The sequence below is a fragment of the Prunus mume genome, linkage group LG1, assembly GCF_029339155.1.
Source record: "Prunus mume cultivar Tortuosa linkage group LG1, ASM2933915v1, whole genome shotgun sequence".
Taxonomy (NCBI): domain Eukaryota; kingdom Viridiplantae; phylum Streptophyta; class Magnoliopsida; order Rosales; family Rosaceae; genus Prunus; species Prunus mume.
The window spans coordinates 30096808-30112451 of record NC_142698.1 but is presented as its reverse complement, the minus strand read 5'-3'; the positions used below and the strand labels follow the sequence as shown (position 1 = coordinate 30112451).

The 15644-nt window shown below is 36.5% G+C and overlaps 1 protein-coding gene and 1 pseudogene across 1 annotated transcript; one reads left to right on the top strand and one right to left on the bottom strand.

Annotated features, from left to right (window-relative positions):
* Window positions 1–3420: 3420 nt before the first annotated feature.
* LOC103327014 (uncharacterized) lies at window positions 3421–5393 on the top strand. The gene is made up of 2 exons (XM_008229284.3): window positions 3421–3706; window positions 4710–5393. Exons 1-2 carry the CDS (start codon window positions 3495–3497, stop codon window positions 5161–5163), a joined length of 666 nt encoding a protein of 221 aa, XP_008227506.2. The 5' UTR covers window positions 3421–3494; the 3' UTR covers window positions 5164–5393.
* A 4184-nt stretch (window positions 5394–9577) lies between these two features.
* LOC103327839 (agamous-like MADS-box protein AGL62) lies at window positions 9578–10361 on the bottom strand (annotated as a pseudogene).
* Between the last annotated feature and the right edge of the window lie 5283 nt (window positions 10362–15644).

The following is a 15644-nucleotide window of genomic DNA, read 5'->3' as shown; positions in this document are numbered from 1 at the left end:
TCGGTTGATCAAATTTTCGAGTAGTGCCACTGTTTGAAAGTACCATCGGATAATTTGTGGAGCCCGACTGACTTGGACTTTGGGACAGTGTCCGGCCTGATTGGCTCGGCCCATCATGAAACAAATTTATGGACACGCCTAGGAGCAGCAAGGGAGGGCAGTTTTTTGTTTTTTGTTTTTACAAGCGATATTAGAAGAGAAGAATCAAATTGAGGATTTCAAGTGCCGGAATAAATATTCAAGTAGTTACGAGTCCCTTACATAGGGAAGCTACTTTAACGATTTTTGTTTTATACACCCAAGGAATTGATCAGCGCATCTGTAGTTTAATGGCAACTATTTTTTTCTTGTTTGGTGCTGAATTTGTCCCATGACAAGTTTTTATCTCCTTGTGAAAGGGCAAGAAAGAACGAAACTTAAACATTTAAAACTAAAACTTTTTAAATCGAAAAATAAAATGTAAAGGAAGGTGTACATGGTCTCCACCAACTTAAAGGATTAGTTTTCAAATGTTTTCAAATTTTGTTGGATGTATTGAACAAATGTATATATTCAAAATTGAGGTACAAGTTTAGGGTTTCATAAATGTGTAGTTTAATTAGAGTTTTAATTTTACAAAATTAGTGAAACACCCACTTCTAGACATGAAACTATAAATATACCCTACACTATTTAAAATATAGAGACACACCCAAAATAAACCCAAAAATCAACAGCTGTATATTTTTTAATTTAATTATTAAGAGGAAGTACCTTTATTACCCTTTTAACATAAAATTGGAATTCTAATCAACACCATATCAGAATTCATTTCACGACCTCCAGTCTTTCATCTTCATCTTCAACCCCAATTTTCAGTTTTTGTTCTTCCACCTCAGTTTTTGTTCAACTTCATCATTCTAAGTTTCGTCAGAGGGCTCGCCTGGGCCACAGACAATAATGCGCTGGAGAGAGCCTTTTCTCCGTTCGATGAGATCATCGAATCGAAGGGCCGTTTGACGCATGTTCTCTATCTCCTACTTGATCTTCTGTTTCTCTATGTTACTTGATCTTTCTCTCCCAAAAATTGAAGATAGATCGATCGATTCCTTTTCCTTTTTTATTATTATTGTGTATTTGTTTGATTATACTCCAACGTTTTGGTTTTGATGGACGGATCTGATTTGATTTGGTTTCTTTTTGTGTTTCCAGAATATCAACAACCATGAGATCTAGAGGTCTAAGGGCTTCAGCTTTGGCTTCGTCACCTTCAGCAATGAGAAGACCATGAGAGATGCAATCGAAGGCATGAATGACCAAAACCTCGACGGTCCAAACATCACCGTCAACGAAGCTCAGTCTTGTGGAAGTCGCGGTGGTGGTAACAGAGGTTACAACTGCAGAGGTGGCAGTGGAGCATTGCCTATTTGGTTTGATTTTTCTCTTTTTCTCTATCTCTAGTTTAAATGTGGAAAATTGATTAAAAAAACAATTTGTAGATATTTTCTGAACTTTAGTTTGCTATTTGGTGTTGGTTGATTTTGAATTGGTCATATGTGTTGGCAGAAAATTCATGCATTGTTGTCTCTCGTCTGTAGTTGTTCAATTTAATCCCTACAAGAGCTTGTACCCAAGTGTGTGAGGCTGTTTCATGTTTGATGTAGTAGCACTAGTCATTTTGATTTGGCTGTAAGATTTAGCTATAAGGAATTGTTTTCTGCGTTTTGAAACCAAACCAATTTCTCATTTGAAGCAATAAGTTTCTAGAATTTGTTATACACATGAACTTATTTGATGACTCCAAAGACCTATATTAATTTATTGGATGATCAAATTGACTATTTTCAATATGAAATGCTTGCTAAATATGCATCTCTAACCCGAGTGTAGCGCAATGCTCTACAACTTAACCCACAGAGCTTACTATTGAATGAAAAACAAGATATCCTCTTTTTATTTTCCTTTATTGATCTACTATATGGAGTTTCTTTGCTTTTTCTGCCCCGTTGAATTATGAATATGGATTTCTTAGTTCAATTTAGAAAATCTATGTCATTCTCTTATTGGTTCAGCATATATCTATTGAAATTTTGATGCGGGGAGTGAATGATTTCATATTATCCCTGTAGTTTGTAGTGAAATAGTAGACTAATGAAATTCTATATACTATTTCACCTTATCAGTTATGCGCTTTGGGCTTATGATTGTTATCTATGTTGTTCCAATTATTTTATTATGCTTAATTATTTTGTTCTTATTTCTTGTTGTCAGATTTGGTGAACAACCTTAGTACCATTGCAAGGGTAGCACCAAGGAATTTATAGAAGCCTTAGCCACTTGGTAGTTGATTTTGAAATGATGTAGTTGATTTTGAGTGGTATGGAGTTGTAAACATTTATCGTACCTATTATGCAAATAAAATGATGTAGTTGTTAACTTCCAGTAAGTGGTATGAACAGTTGTTATATTTTTCATCCTATTCAATTGAGTTGATTTCTATAACATAATATTAACAGTGTACTTCTATGAGATAATATTAACATATTTGCAGTAACAAAGCATGCTTTATATTTTGCTGTATATATAGCTGTGCACTTGAAGTTTATGATATGCAAAATGTGATTCTTACTAGGAATATAGTTCTATGACATAGTATTAACAGTGCATTTTTTTTTTTTTATAGAGGTATTTCCTTTTGCCTTTGTGATTGTTTCTGGTGAAACTATGGACAATTGGAGGTGGTTTCTACAAAGGATATCGAATGTCTTGTTAGATTTTTTAAAATTTTTTTTGAATTTTTTGTAAGAAATGGTATTAACAATGTACTTCTATGACATGATATTAATAATGTACTTCTATGATATGATATTAATAATGTACTTTTATGACATGGTATTAACAATGTACTTTTATGATATGGTATTAACAATGTACTTCGGGCTTGCTGGGCTTATTTGGGTTTTTTTTGAGTTTTTTGTGTTGGGCTGGTTTTAAGTTTATTAATGGCAACCATGTAATTTATAGGAACTTCAACACTCATTTTTTATGTAGTAAATGGATTTTAGGTGTGTTTCTAAAGTGCATTTCATATAAGGTTTTTTTATAATTTCAACTCCTATTTTGAGTATATTAGTGAAGCTCCCTTTTAATTTTTGGACTAAGTAGTTGATTCGAGTTCGGTCCATAGAGCAGTCTTGGGGAAAGATGGATTTGAGACTCAAAGGCATATATATATATATATATATATCTACTTATATATAATTGAGTAATGGAAATCGAATTAAGACCTCATATGCATGAGTAAGTGTAGTTTTTTATTTTTTATATACAAGTCAAACTCAAGACCACAGCTTTGGATGCAACGAGAGGTTATAATGAAGAGTCCTTGATAGCCGTCCGATTCAGTGCATAATTATTATTGTATTGGATTGCAGAATTATAATGAAGGGGTTATAAAATTATTAAACGTAGAGCCGTAGACATTTTAGATCAAAGGCTTTTCAGAAGCTGCAGAGATGACGAAGAGGCCAAGGGTGTCAATGGCGCTGCTAGCAATAGTGGTTCTGCCAAATTTTCTATGTGTATGCAACGCGATTGAGTCACCACAGTACTCGGTGGTTCACTCAGAATCAGACTTTGATATCAGACTTTACAGAGAGACCTCATGGATGTCTGCTCCTGTTAAAGACATCTCCTTTGAGAAGGCCACCAGAAATGGCTTCCACAGGTACTTCCACTTATATACTCACCTTAGCTTTTGATTTTATCTTCTGGGCTTTTAGTTTCATCAAACAATTATGAATTACCACCATGAAATTTTGTATCTTTGAATTTGGTTCTTTATTTGAGTCTAATACCCCATCATTGTGATGGTTTTCTAATTGTTTGGAACAAAAATTGTGAAATACCCACCATGGGTTTCTCTCTGAACCCACCAATTACCTCCTGATTGAGTAGAAAAATCCAATCTTTTGCCCCATGTGTTTCCTCATTGATATAAGATAAACAGGAAATCGTAGCAGATGATGTTATTGATAGCTTTCTGGGAATATGGGTGTAGTTTTCTGAAACAATAAGTTTTTTATGGATAAATAGGAAAAAATCTGAGAGGTGCTGAAAGAATGCAAAGTTAATTGAGATGGTTTTGATATTTCAATAGAAAGCATGCTATGGTGAATCATTTCTTCAAAATTATAGTTCTAGGATGCCCCTTTCTTGGGTTCAATTAGCTTGGTTATGTTTGCCGATTCGCTGATGTCCTGAAATCATCATCACAATCACCTGCGACATCTTTTAGCAATAGATACATTGCCTTCTACATGTAGATGAATCTGTTGGACAGTCTCCGATATGTGCCGGTTGGTGTAAGAAGTTGATATATGTGGATCCTCTTGCGAGTCTGGTGTACATCAATGGCTGACAGCCACTTAATTCATGGGTGACTGTCCAAAACAAAGCTTTTACGTGTACTGTTTCGTCAAAATAGAGACTCACTCACTGCAAATATATGTAGTTTTCTTGTGAACATTATATTATGGCAGAGCTTCAGGGGCACATATTATACAAACTCAGTTGGATATGCTTTTGCTAATGATAAACTTGGCTATGCATGATATGCCTTTCTTAACTTTGTTCAACCGATGGCTACCGTCTGCACTTTGCCTGGGTTATTTCAATTTTAAACTTAGATGTCGTTGGTCTATGCTAATAGTTTCCTGATTAACTCACAGGCTGTTCCAGTACATCCAAGGTGCCAATTTGAATTTCTCTCGAATTGCAATGACAGCTCCCGTGCTGACAAGCATAGTCCCAGGAGCTGGCCCCCTTCACTCATCGGCCTATTTTGTTAGTTTCTACTTGCCTTCAAAGTTCCAAACTACTCCACCCACACCTCTCCCTGAACTCGGCTTGGAACCCTATACCTGGGACAGTCATTACGTTGCCGTCAGGAAGTTCTCTGGATTTGCAAGAGATACTAACATAGTGCAAGAGGCAGAGAAGCTTGCTACCAGCTTGAGCAGGTCTCCATGGGCAAATTCTACATCAGAAGAAAGCAGCTATGCTTATTCAATCGCGCAGTACAGCTCCCCATTCCGAGTTATTGGGCGTGTGAATGAGGTTTGGGTGGATGTCAATCCATCTGGGTTAGGTGGCTATAAATACAGTGAAATAGCTACGTCCTGAAATTCTTCAATTACTCAATGTGACATTCAAGGGAGTGATCTATGAACCAGACAAGAAGTGGTACATCTTAATCTCCTTAGGTGCATCTGTATGTATGTATATGTGTTTGATAATCTGCATGTTGTATGTCTCTGCGTTCCATTTTTTTGGGAAGTATGAGCCAGTGAAAAATAGTACAACATAACATCAAGTCCAAAAATATAAAAACATTAGTCCTTCGTGGTTTCCTATGTCGAGGCGTGGGAGAGCTTATTGATATGCTACCAAATAGTTGGCTGCAGGAATTGAACCCTTCACAAATCTGTTTCACAAGTTTTTCTATGGTATTCCTGGCATCTCCAAGAGATGAGGCAATTTACCTCAAATATTTGCCTCATCAAAATGTGTTCGATATTTTGTCACTTAAGAGATGAGACAAATAGTTATAGCAACTATTGTCCTATGTGTTGCACGGACACCAATTAGCTGAAGTGTCGGAGTGTCGAACACTCGGTCAAAACACTCCCCAACATGGTCAACTTATGGTCAAGACATGGCAGGGGCGATTTTGAAATTGTTTTTAAAGAATGGCTCAAAACACAATTATTGAAACATGGTATGATAGTAGTTGACCCTACATGTGCAAGTAGTCTGCTATTATTATTGTGTTTGATTAATAATATTCCACTAGAAAAAGTACAAATTATGTAAAGATTATGAGGAAGCAGTTCTGTATGTTTGGATTGACCTTAGTAGTTCATTTGTTGCTGTTTGTACCAAAAATGGAAAAAAGAGCAATAAGTGTTTAATTTGAGGAACTTAAGGGGGTGTTTGGTATCCTATTCAAATATGGAACTAAAAAACTTTGATTTTTCTTAAGAACAAGGAGTTCTTAAATCTATTTTTAAGATTCAAAAACTTGTTTGGTATACAACTTGAAAATTGTTTTCAAATCTTAAAAATTTGAGAACTTGTGAGTTATTAGAAAAAAAACTGAAAAAACATATACATATTTTTTTAATAATTATGGTGTTTTTTAGTTGTTCTTGAGTTTGAATTTTTAAAAATAGGGCTATCAAACTGGTTTTCTTTGATTTTGACTCAAATTCTGTTTTTGATTTAAAAAGTTGAATTTAAGTTGAATACTAAACATGCCCTAATTTATTTTCTCAAAAATGCCCGGACCGAAGCATTTATGTCTTCGCAGTATAGGGCTTCTTCACTTCATAATTGGCCCATAATTTGGTTTAATTCTCAAGTCCATTATTCGTATCCATATCTGACTTTGACCTGTCAAGAAGTTAAAAGGCAACGGTCTTTTCACAGGTGGCACATGCTGATTCGAGAAGAGACCAAAATAAACTATTTTTCTTAGCACTTTGACCTCTCAATAAGTTAAAAGGCAACGGTCTTTTCACAGGTGGCACGTGCTGATTAGAGAGGAGACCAAAACAAACTATTTTTCTCAGCACTTGGAGCAAAAGCAAGGCAGTTAGGTCCGTCCGATCAAGATTTAAACAAGGCTTAAACGTGAGCTTTCAGTGGTGCTTTATCCGTTATTTTTGCATTTTCTTCTCCACTTGAGATTAATTAACAAAAAGAGAGAATTCGTAATGATGCTATTTGAACCCAGAATTCTATTATATGTTCATCATCATCGGGTTTAAATATTCAACCTATAAATAGAAAGCTATGCAGCAACATTCGAGGACTCTCTCTCCAAATTAGATACAACGTCTTTAAACACTACAGACTTCAACCCAATCAATACCTTATCTTAAATTGAGTTCTTAATTTAAACCAATCTCACCCCCAAATATCATCCAGTCGACAATTCCTGCGATCATCTTCTTTGCTGCTTTGCCAAATACTTGGTATGATTCATTAGCATCACTACTCATATTTCTCAAATAGCTAAACATTCAAATTGGATGAAGACATCTACAACTTTCATTTCCTTTTATTTGTAATTGTATTATATTAAGACAAGTGATCTTGCGTCTTCATTCATTTCATGTTGTACTAGAATTGAATTAAGAAGTTTTCATTTCCAAGTATTTAGTTATTTACGTTTAGAAAGCAATTTATTTTAGTATTTACTTGAAATTCTATCAAGGGCATATAGGGTTTATCCGACAAGGCCAACCTGGTCAAGGGTTTTCTTCTTGTCCAATAAACAATACTTTGCCTAATCAGGGGTTTTCCTCTTGCCCGGTCAAAATACATATTGCCCGATAAAGGGTAATTAATGTCTGGTTAATACTATCATGACTAGTATCAGCATAAACAAGCCTACTGTAAAGGTTCTTTATGTCCGATCAAGATTATTGAGCCCGATCGAGGGATTCTCTGACCAACATGGTTTTTCTGTTTGATTAGGTATGTCATATGCCTATCATACTGTCAACTCACAAGTGAAAGAATGTTAAAGTCCTCTTAATTGAGGCATAGAAAAGAACTAATCCAAGTCAGTACCCCCCTTGGAGCACAATGGTTTGATTAGAAGTCAAGATTGGCACAAATCCAACACATAATCATGCAAATACACACATTTCTATGGGGTTGTTTTCAATCCAAATAATGGCACACCTACGCAATCCAACAACTCAGAACCTAGAGAAGTAGCTTGATTCTCACTCTCCAACAAGGTCGAGCCTGTTTCTCTCGTTCAAGCCCGATTCAACTTTCAATTGGATCATTTGGAGGCTCACTCACTGCCAAAACTAGCGGTGTCAATGTACAAACACACTCAGGGCATTGGTGTTGCAAAATCTACACGTCTGTTGGAAAAAGACATTAACATATTTATGGCATGCCCAGTGGGACTTTCAATTGTGTATGGTTAGAGAAACCAGACGAAAGGTCTACATGGTAAACTTCATATCAAGTCCAAAAGATAGGAATAAAGGAATGGCCAACGCATGCTTGCCAGAAATTTCTTCTAAAGGTTCCTTCAATCATTTTGAAAGAACCATGAGAGAAGGCTTCAAAGCAGTAACTGAGATGGCACAAATGTCTCACAACATTACACAAAGTGTTGACAGAGGACACTTGAACACCAACCTGTAAGGTAGTGAAACTAGAGCATATCTGGGGCAATTAACATAGCAAGTTATACAAGCCGTTCCAGAGGTCAAAACTCCCCGAAGCTTGGAAATGGCATCAAGAAAGATCATAATGCCAATAGGAGCAGCATGACACATTCTAGGGCAAACTAGTGGTCACACTAATTCTTCATCACTAGATTTAGTGATCAAAGGCCCATTTGAGGTGCCTGCACCACCGGTTCAGCCAGCAACTATGGACCCGATCTTCATTCCAACTACACAAGTGGCGACTAATACAGGTGAACAAGTAAATAACAACCAACTCGTAGCTCTTGGTACAACGGCTGCTGCACTACCCTCAAGGTATTAGGCGTCAAAGACTGGTGAAGTTGCTTTACCTCTAGAACCACCAAGAAGAAATATAAATGCTGAAAGATGGAGACAACCTGCAGGTTTCAATGTCCTTAATGCGCACAATAATGACAATAATAGAGGCAATGAAAGAGGCAGAAGGAACAATGCACTACAACATGAGCCTAATTAGGATTCAGATGATGAAGAAGAAGCAAGGCCTGATCCTCCAATAGCTGCTATCGTTCCCACCCCAGCAGCAAATCCTAATTTGGCTATGCAAAAATGAAATTGAGGGCCTTAAGCAACTTATGCTTAATGATCAAGCTGGAGTTGGAACAAAGGCCAACTTATCGGAAACCTTATCTTGCATACATAGACGAGATTCCTTTCCCAAGGAATTTTAAAGTTTCAAATTTCCATATGTTCAATGTAGAAGATCTTCGTGCATCAGCGTTGGGGCATCAATGGCGTTTTTCAGCTTATTGTGTGGTCATTGGAAATCAACTAAATTTAAAACTAAGACAACCTGCAACTTATTGCGTGGTGGTGATGGTAGAGGTGGTGGAGGTTGAGGAAGAGGTGGCAGTGGCGGTAACAGCGTGGTGGTGGTGTTGTTGGTGGTGGAGGAGGAGAATGTGGTGGTTGTGGTGGTGGTGGAGGAGGATGTGATGGTGGAGGTGGCAACGGCGGTGGTGGTGGTGGTGACGGCGGTGGAGGTGGTGGTGGTGGTGGTGGTGGTGGTGGTGGTGGTCGCGTTGGATGTGGAAGTGGTGTCATTTAAAAAAATTAATGATGGTATTTTGGGAATTAAATTTTTTTATTAAAGGCTCATCTCTGCTTCTTTTCTTTTGAAAAGCAACAGAATATTTTAACCAAACATCTTAAACTACTGAATTTTAAAGTGAAGCAGGTTTTTGACCAAAAAATACAATCCCAAACCGGGACCTAGTACTATTAATTTCTTCAACAACAAAAGGACAGGAACTATCAGAATCCTAACAATTTAAATTACCTTAGAACTAGAAGATGAAAGAACAATATTACAAAATTAAATGAAATCAAAGGCTTCAAGAGTAAATACAAAATTCTCTATTCAAGAACACAAGGGTTGATGATTTAGAGTTTCCTAACAAAAACAAAACTAACAAAACTAATCACATAGATCTCTTTCTTGGCAAGTAGTAGAAGTAGAACCGATCTCTGAATTAAGCATAGCCAAATAATCCTTGGTGTAAAATTCTCTTTTATTCATCTCATCTAACTTACTAGCCACATTCTCTTTCAAACATTCTAGCAAACCCTTGTACTTTTTAAGTTCATGTAGTTCTAAATTTTCATCAATAGGCTCATCCCACCATACACTGACCTTTTCTCCATCCCCACCAGCCTCTTCTTCTTTCTCTTCTTCTTGATGGGCTTCTGAATCTTCATGGCTATCCTCAGCATCAACGGATCCAATATCCTCTTCATCATGATTGGCTTCTAAATCTTCATGACCATCCTCACCCTCAACGGGTCCAATGCCCTCATCATCATCATCATCATCATCATCCATCCGTTGTACATGAAGCTTGTTCGCCAAGAAATCGATCAATGACAGTTTCCGCGGAGGGGTGTCCAAAGATGAAGGGCTTGTTACCAGGCGAAAAGGTGATAATCGCAATCTGGGCACCAGACAAGCAGCAAAGGTCAGTGGCTTTGCGGAAGAGTCCCTTGCGCCGCTTTGAGAAAGTGGCCTTTAGGTAGTTCTTGTTGTTTATTTTCTTGATGTCGATCTTCCTTTTCCCCATTATAAACTGGGGAAATAAGATAGACAGAGGGTTCGATTTCCTCTAAATAAAATGAATAAATAACAGTGCTGAAAAATAGGTTGTGACCATATGTACATACAAATTCTTAAGTGCCCTGTCAATGCTGGTTTCCTTTTCTTTGGATTGTCTCCCAAGTCAACACGCTATCCTTCATTAATATTCGATTGGAACAATTATCTACAATATTAATTCATAATTGGAAACAATTTTATGAGAATGGATTCATGTGTAAGGTAACTAAAATGCTAAAATAGGTAAATAAATTTCTATCAAAAAAATAGGTAACTAATTTTGGAGTGTCTCCCAAGCGAAATATAATTTGAGTTGGGTTTCCTAAAAAATTTATGATCTTATCAATTTGTTGCAATTAAGTTTTTTTTAAATTTTAATAAAGAGGGGGATAATTAAATTAATATAGGAGTTGATATTTAGTTTTTTTTTTCCTACTCTCAAATTGCAGAATTTGAATTTGAGTTTGAGTTTCAAATTTGAGTTGAAGGCTCTTTGTTTAATTCCTGTCAATTATCTCAATCACCACTCATCGAGTGTTTATTATTTATTTGACTTTTATTTCTTTGTTTGGTTAATTCTTTTATTTTCTTGCTCGATTGTATCCTTACCATACTTTCATTCTCTTGCGTAAATTTTTGGGCTTGCCCCTTTAAATTACTCTTTTATTCAAAAACCATCTATCTAAATTCCTATTTTCCAACTTATTTCCAGGGTTATAAGGCCCCGTTTGGGATTGCTTTTTTTGGCCAAAAACCTGCTTAACTTTAAAGTTAAGCAGTTTAAGGTGTTTGGTAAAATTAAAATATCCCGATTATTTTAAAAGCAATGACCTTTTGTGACTTTTAAAGCTGCTTTCAAAAGAAGAGAGATAAACATTTAATGAATTTTTTTAATTCTCAAAATATCATCATTTATTTTAAAAAAATGACACCACCTCCACTTTTACATCCAACTCCACCACTTGCACCACCACATTTACTACCTCCACAACCACCGCCACCACCACCACCACAACCACCACATCCTACTCCTCCTCATCCTCCGCCACCACCACCTCCAACATCACCTCCTCCTCATTCACCACCACCGCCGCCACCGCCACCACCACCACCACCACCACCACCTCCACAACTGCCATCCCCACCACCACAACCATCAACTTCGCCTTCATCTCCACCATTCAACTCCACTCCATCACTATCACTACCACTACCACCACATGATTAGTGCATAACACTTTTAACATCATGTCTATTTTAGTCATTATTCACAGTTACAATAATTTTATATTAAAATTTATCAAACGGTTTTAACACTGTTTTTGTACTAACAGCACTTTAAAAATAGTGTTTACTAAACATAGAGCTGCTTTACTTTACAGCTAATTATTTTTAAAGCACAGCAGAAACAACTTTTTTTAAAAGTGACAACAATCCCAAACTAGGCCTAAGAACCCATTCTTCACAGTCTTCTTCTACATTTAAAATATTTTTCTGCTAAGGGTTTTCATCAAGTCAATTGACCTTTTTGGGCTCTAAGACACTATGGCCGATCAATGCTACATAAGAACTTCCAAGCTTTCAACCAAAAGCTAGATATATGCAATGCTAATGGAGTCTAACCTGGTGAAAAAAGACATTGACTTGCTGATAAGTGGTTTTAAGTTTAAACTCTTATGACATCTTAGTAACACCCCTACTCCTTGTAGTTTAGACTATCGCTTGTTTTCAAAAAAGCTAGATATACAACTCATCTCATCATTGAAAGGCATGTATGCATACAAAGTTCAAACGTTATAAATTCAAGACAAATAGATCCGAATATATGCACAAATAGTTCACTACTAAAAAGAAATGATAAAAAATAGATCTCACAATCATGATATTTAGAGATCATCTAAATACTAAAGAAAATACAACATTCCACTTTGCAGATCTCACTCACTCGGTGTGAATACTTTCTTTTTCTTTTTCCATTGAGAATCCAACATTCGTGAAAGTAGAGGTCTAAGCTGATCATGGAAAGAAAACAAAAGAAAAAAGCATATACATGAAGATCACTTGACCGCATGAAAAAGGTCCCATCTGATTTTTATTTATTTATTTTTCCAATGACTCAACACTAGATACATTAATCTAAGATTACAACACAACCAGATCTTCTGGTTCCTCAAACGTACACAAAATATCTCTATAAGACCTATAAACTAAGAAGTCGCGAGTCCCTTCGTGTAGGAAAAAACAGTTTCCAGACCAATAATTAAGAATATATGCCCACTTGCCTTTAAATCACGGTAACACTATGATCATTCCCTTGAAAATGGTTTCTGAAAAGATTGAATATCTGATTAATCCTCACACCAACCAAAAATTCTATCAAAGTCCAACCCATGTCACCCATCTGAAAACCCGGCTAATTCTGAAGGGCAGCCCATAATCCTTGGGGATGGGGCAAAATGGCCAGGGAATTCTTGGGTTGGGGAAGATGTTGTTGGGAGCTGGTTGTGGGTATGGATTGTTCTTGAGAGAGAGAGAGAGAGAGAGAGAGAGAGAGATTTGGGGCGGGGTGGATTGGAGTTGAGGTGGTGGGTGTGACTTGGGGAATTGGGGGCCTTGAGGTGGGGAAAGTGGCTTGGGTGCGGAGGTTAACAAGGTGGTGAGACTTTGAAAGAAAGAATTCCCTGGCCATTTGCCATGTTAAAAAATATGTGTATTAAACATGAAAAATACGTGCGTACTTATATAATATGAGTATTGTATGTTTGCTTTTTAAAAAATGTGAACTTTACAGAGTCTTTAAGACGTTTGCAGAACACGGATGTATTATTGAAAAATACGTATATACGTATATAATACATTATTAAACGTGAAAGTACTAAAATATTTATGTGGCAATAACTCTAGAAAAATAAAAAATCAAAAGGGGACAATAGAGACTCGAGTAATCGGGGAAAAAAAGAATCCAACTATATATATATATATATATAGAATATAGCCACATGGCTCCTGGCCTATGGAGAAATTTAATTATCTTTAACATATTTAAATATTCACTAAAGAAATAATAATTAAAACATAATTACTAATTAAAATTTAAAAAGCCTAAGATAATACTTAATTATATATATTAAATTAAAGAAGTTGGCCCAAAAAAAAAGTAAAGAAACTAATTTTTTGTTTTCAAAATTATAAAAATAAAAATAAAAAACTCTCCCAACGAAAGTTCGTCGTTACAGGTCTATGGAGGCGTAATTTTTCATTTTAAATTCTTTTTAAAAATAAAATAGGAAAAACGGGTGTCGCCGCACGGCTATTCTATTTATCAAAACAAAACAAGAGATGACCCGCCTACAGTTAGGTGCCACGTGTCAAAATACGTATAGCCGATCGGCTATACTATTTTTAAAAGAAACATTAATATAACTGAGTACCGCTGCGCGGCTAATACAATTTTTTAAAAATAAATTTGAAAACCAGGGTATAGCCGTGCGGCTATACTATATATAAAGAAAAAGGACCCGCCCAGTTTCAAAGCGCCACGTGTCAAACAAGTAAAGACAACCGGCTGTAATATTTAAAAAAAAAAAGGAAAAAACCATGTATAGCCGAGGCGGATATACCATTTTTTTAAAAACAATTTTAAAATGCAGGTATAGCCGAACGGCTGTACTATTTTTAGAAACATTAATTAAACCGAGTACGGCCGAATGGCTATACTATTTTTAAAAATGGGTATAGCCGGACGGCTATACCGATACCACGTGTCAAACAGGTAAAGCCCGAGCGAAAAACCTAATATAATATAAAGACATAACATTTAAAAAAAAGAAAACTATCTCCCTCCCTCACCTCCCAGCCCGACTTAACCCAGTCCCCAATCACTATGTCCGACAATCCTTCCCCCTTCGTCCCACCCATCACAATGGCACCACACAGATTCACAAATACTAAACCTACAAATGTAGTAAAACTGGTAAAGTTGACACCTGGATGCTCAAAATTCAAAACTCTGTTGTCTGATATTATAATGGCAACGAGGATGCAGTGCGGGTAGGTACCTCGCTGTGGATCTGTAGGTGCTTAAGGTGGAAGGAACAGAAAGTAATCTTCAGAGAAAGATATTGGCAATTTGCGGGCAAATTCAGCGCTGTTAGTGGAGGCTGATGCAAACCGTGAAGCCTTGCAATATTGCTCCAGGCAAGGTTTTGATCAGGTTGAGGTCGAGACTGACTCCTTACAATTGGTCCAAATGTTGCTGGGTCAAAGGAGGATCGATGTGGAGGTGGAAGGGGTTCTTTTTAATATTCAGATTTTGGTTAGGTCCCTTCCTCAGGTGGTGTTTCTTCAAACGTAAGGAAACTAATTTTATATTTTCAAAATGAAAACCAAAAAAAAAAATTTCTTCCAACGAACGTTCGGGTGAAATTTGCCCTTTAAAATTTTTTTTTTTTAAAAAAAAAAGGAAAAACGAGTATAGCCGTGCGGCTATACATTTGTAAAAACACAACAAAGGTGTCAAAATACGTATAGCCTAATAGCTATACTATTTTTAAACATAAATTTAAAACCCCCGGTATAGCCGATCGGCTCTACTATATGAAGAACCTACCACCTAGGCTCCACGTGTTAAGTAAGTAAAGCAAAGCGGCTGTATTATTTTTTAAAAATAGGAAAAAACGGATTATAGCCGCCCGGCTATAGAGTTTGTAAAAAAATTAAAAAATCCAAGTATAGCCGCACGGCTCTACGATTTTTGGGAAAAATGATTAAACCCGTTTATATCAGAGAATAAAAAAAAACCCCTCTTCCCGCTTCTGGCACCCCCACACACAACGAAAACTGACTCTTCGAGAGTCGAGACTGCCCAGAAAATGAAAGGATACTTACTCATCTACCAACTAAGGCACGTCAAATTGGTCAAACCCCAAATGCCCCTAGTCTGAAAAAACTTGAGACTTGTATAAATCTGACGGGTGGTTTCAAGGAAGCATCCTCTGCCGGGTTTTTTCTTCAAATGTTCAAAAATGTCTATTTCAACAATTTTTTTCAAACTGATGGAGGAATCCATACCTATCAGGCAGAATCTAGAGGTAGCTATTACAAGCCACAGACAACACTTAAATAGGAGCAGCTCCTATATCTACTGAAGATCGCTACATGAGTGATATATAATTTTTTTTTGTTTTGTTAAGAGATGGTAAGGATGCCAACTATCAGCATAAACACCAACAAACAACTGAAACCATAAATCAATTCCCTCTATAACAAATGAAGAAACT

Bases quoted from the DNA above. Each gene is read 5' to 3' on its own strand.
- LOC103327014 (XM_008229284.3), top strand. From the start codon at position 3,495: ATGACGAAGAGGCCAAGGGTGTCAATGGCGCTGCTAGCAATAGTGGTT. The intron at 3,707-4,709 runs GTACTTCCACTT...ATTAACTCACAG, and splicing joins ACCAGAAATGGCTTCCACAG to GCTGTTCCAGTACATCCAAG.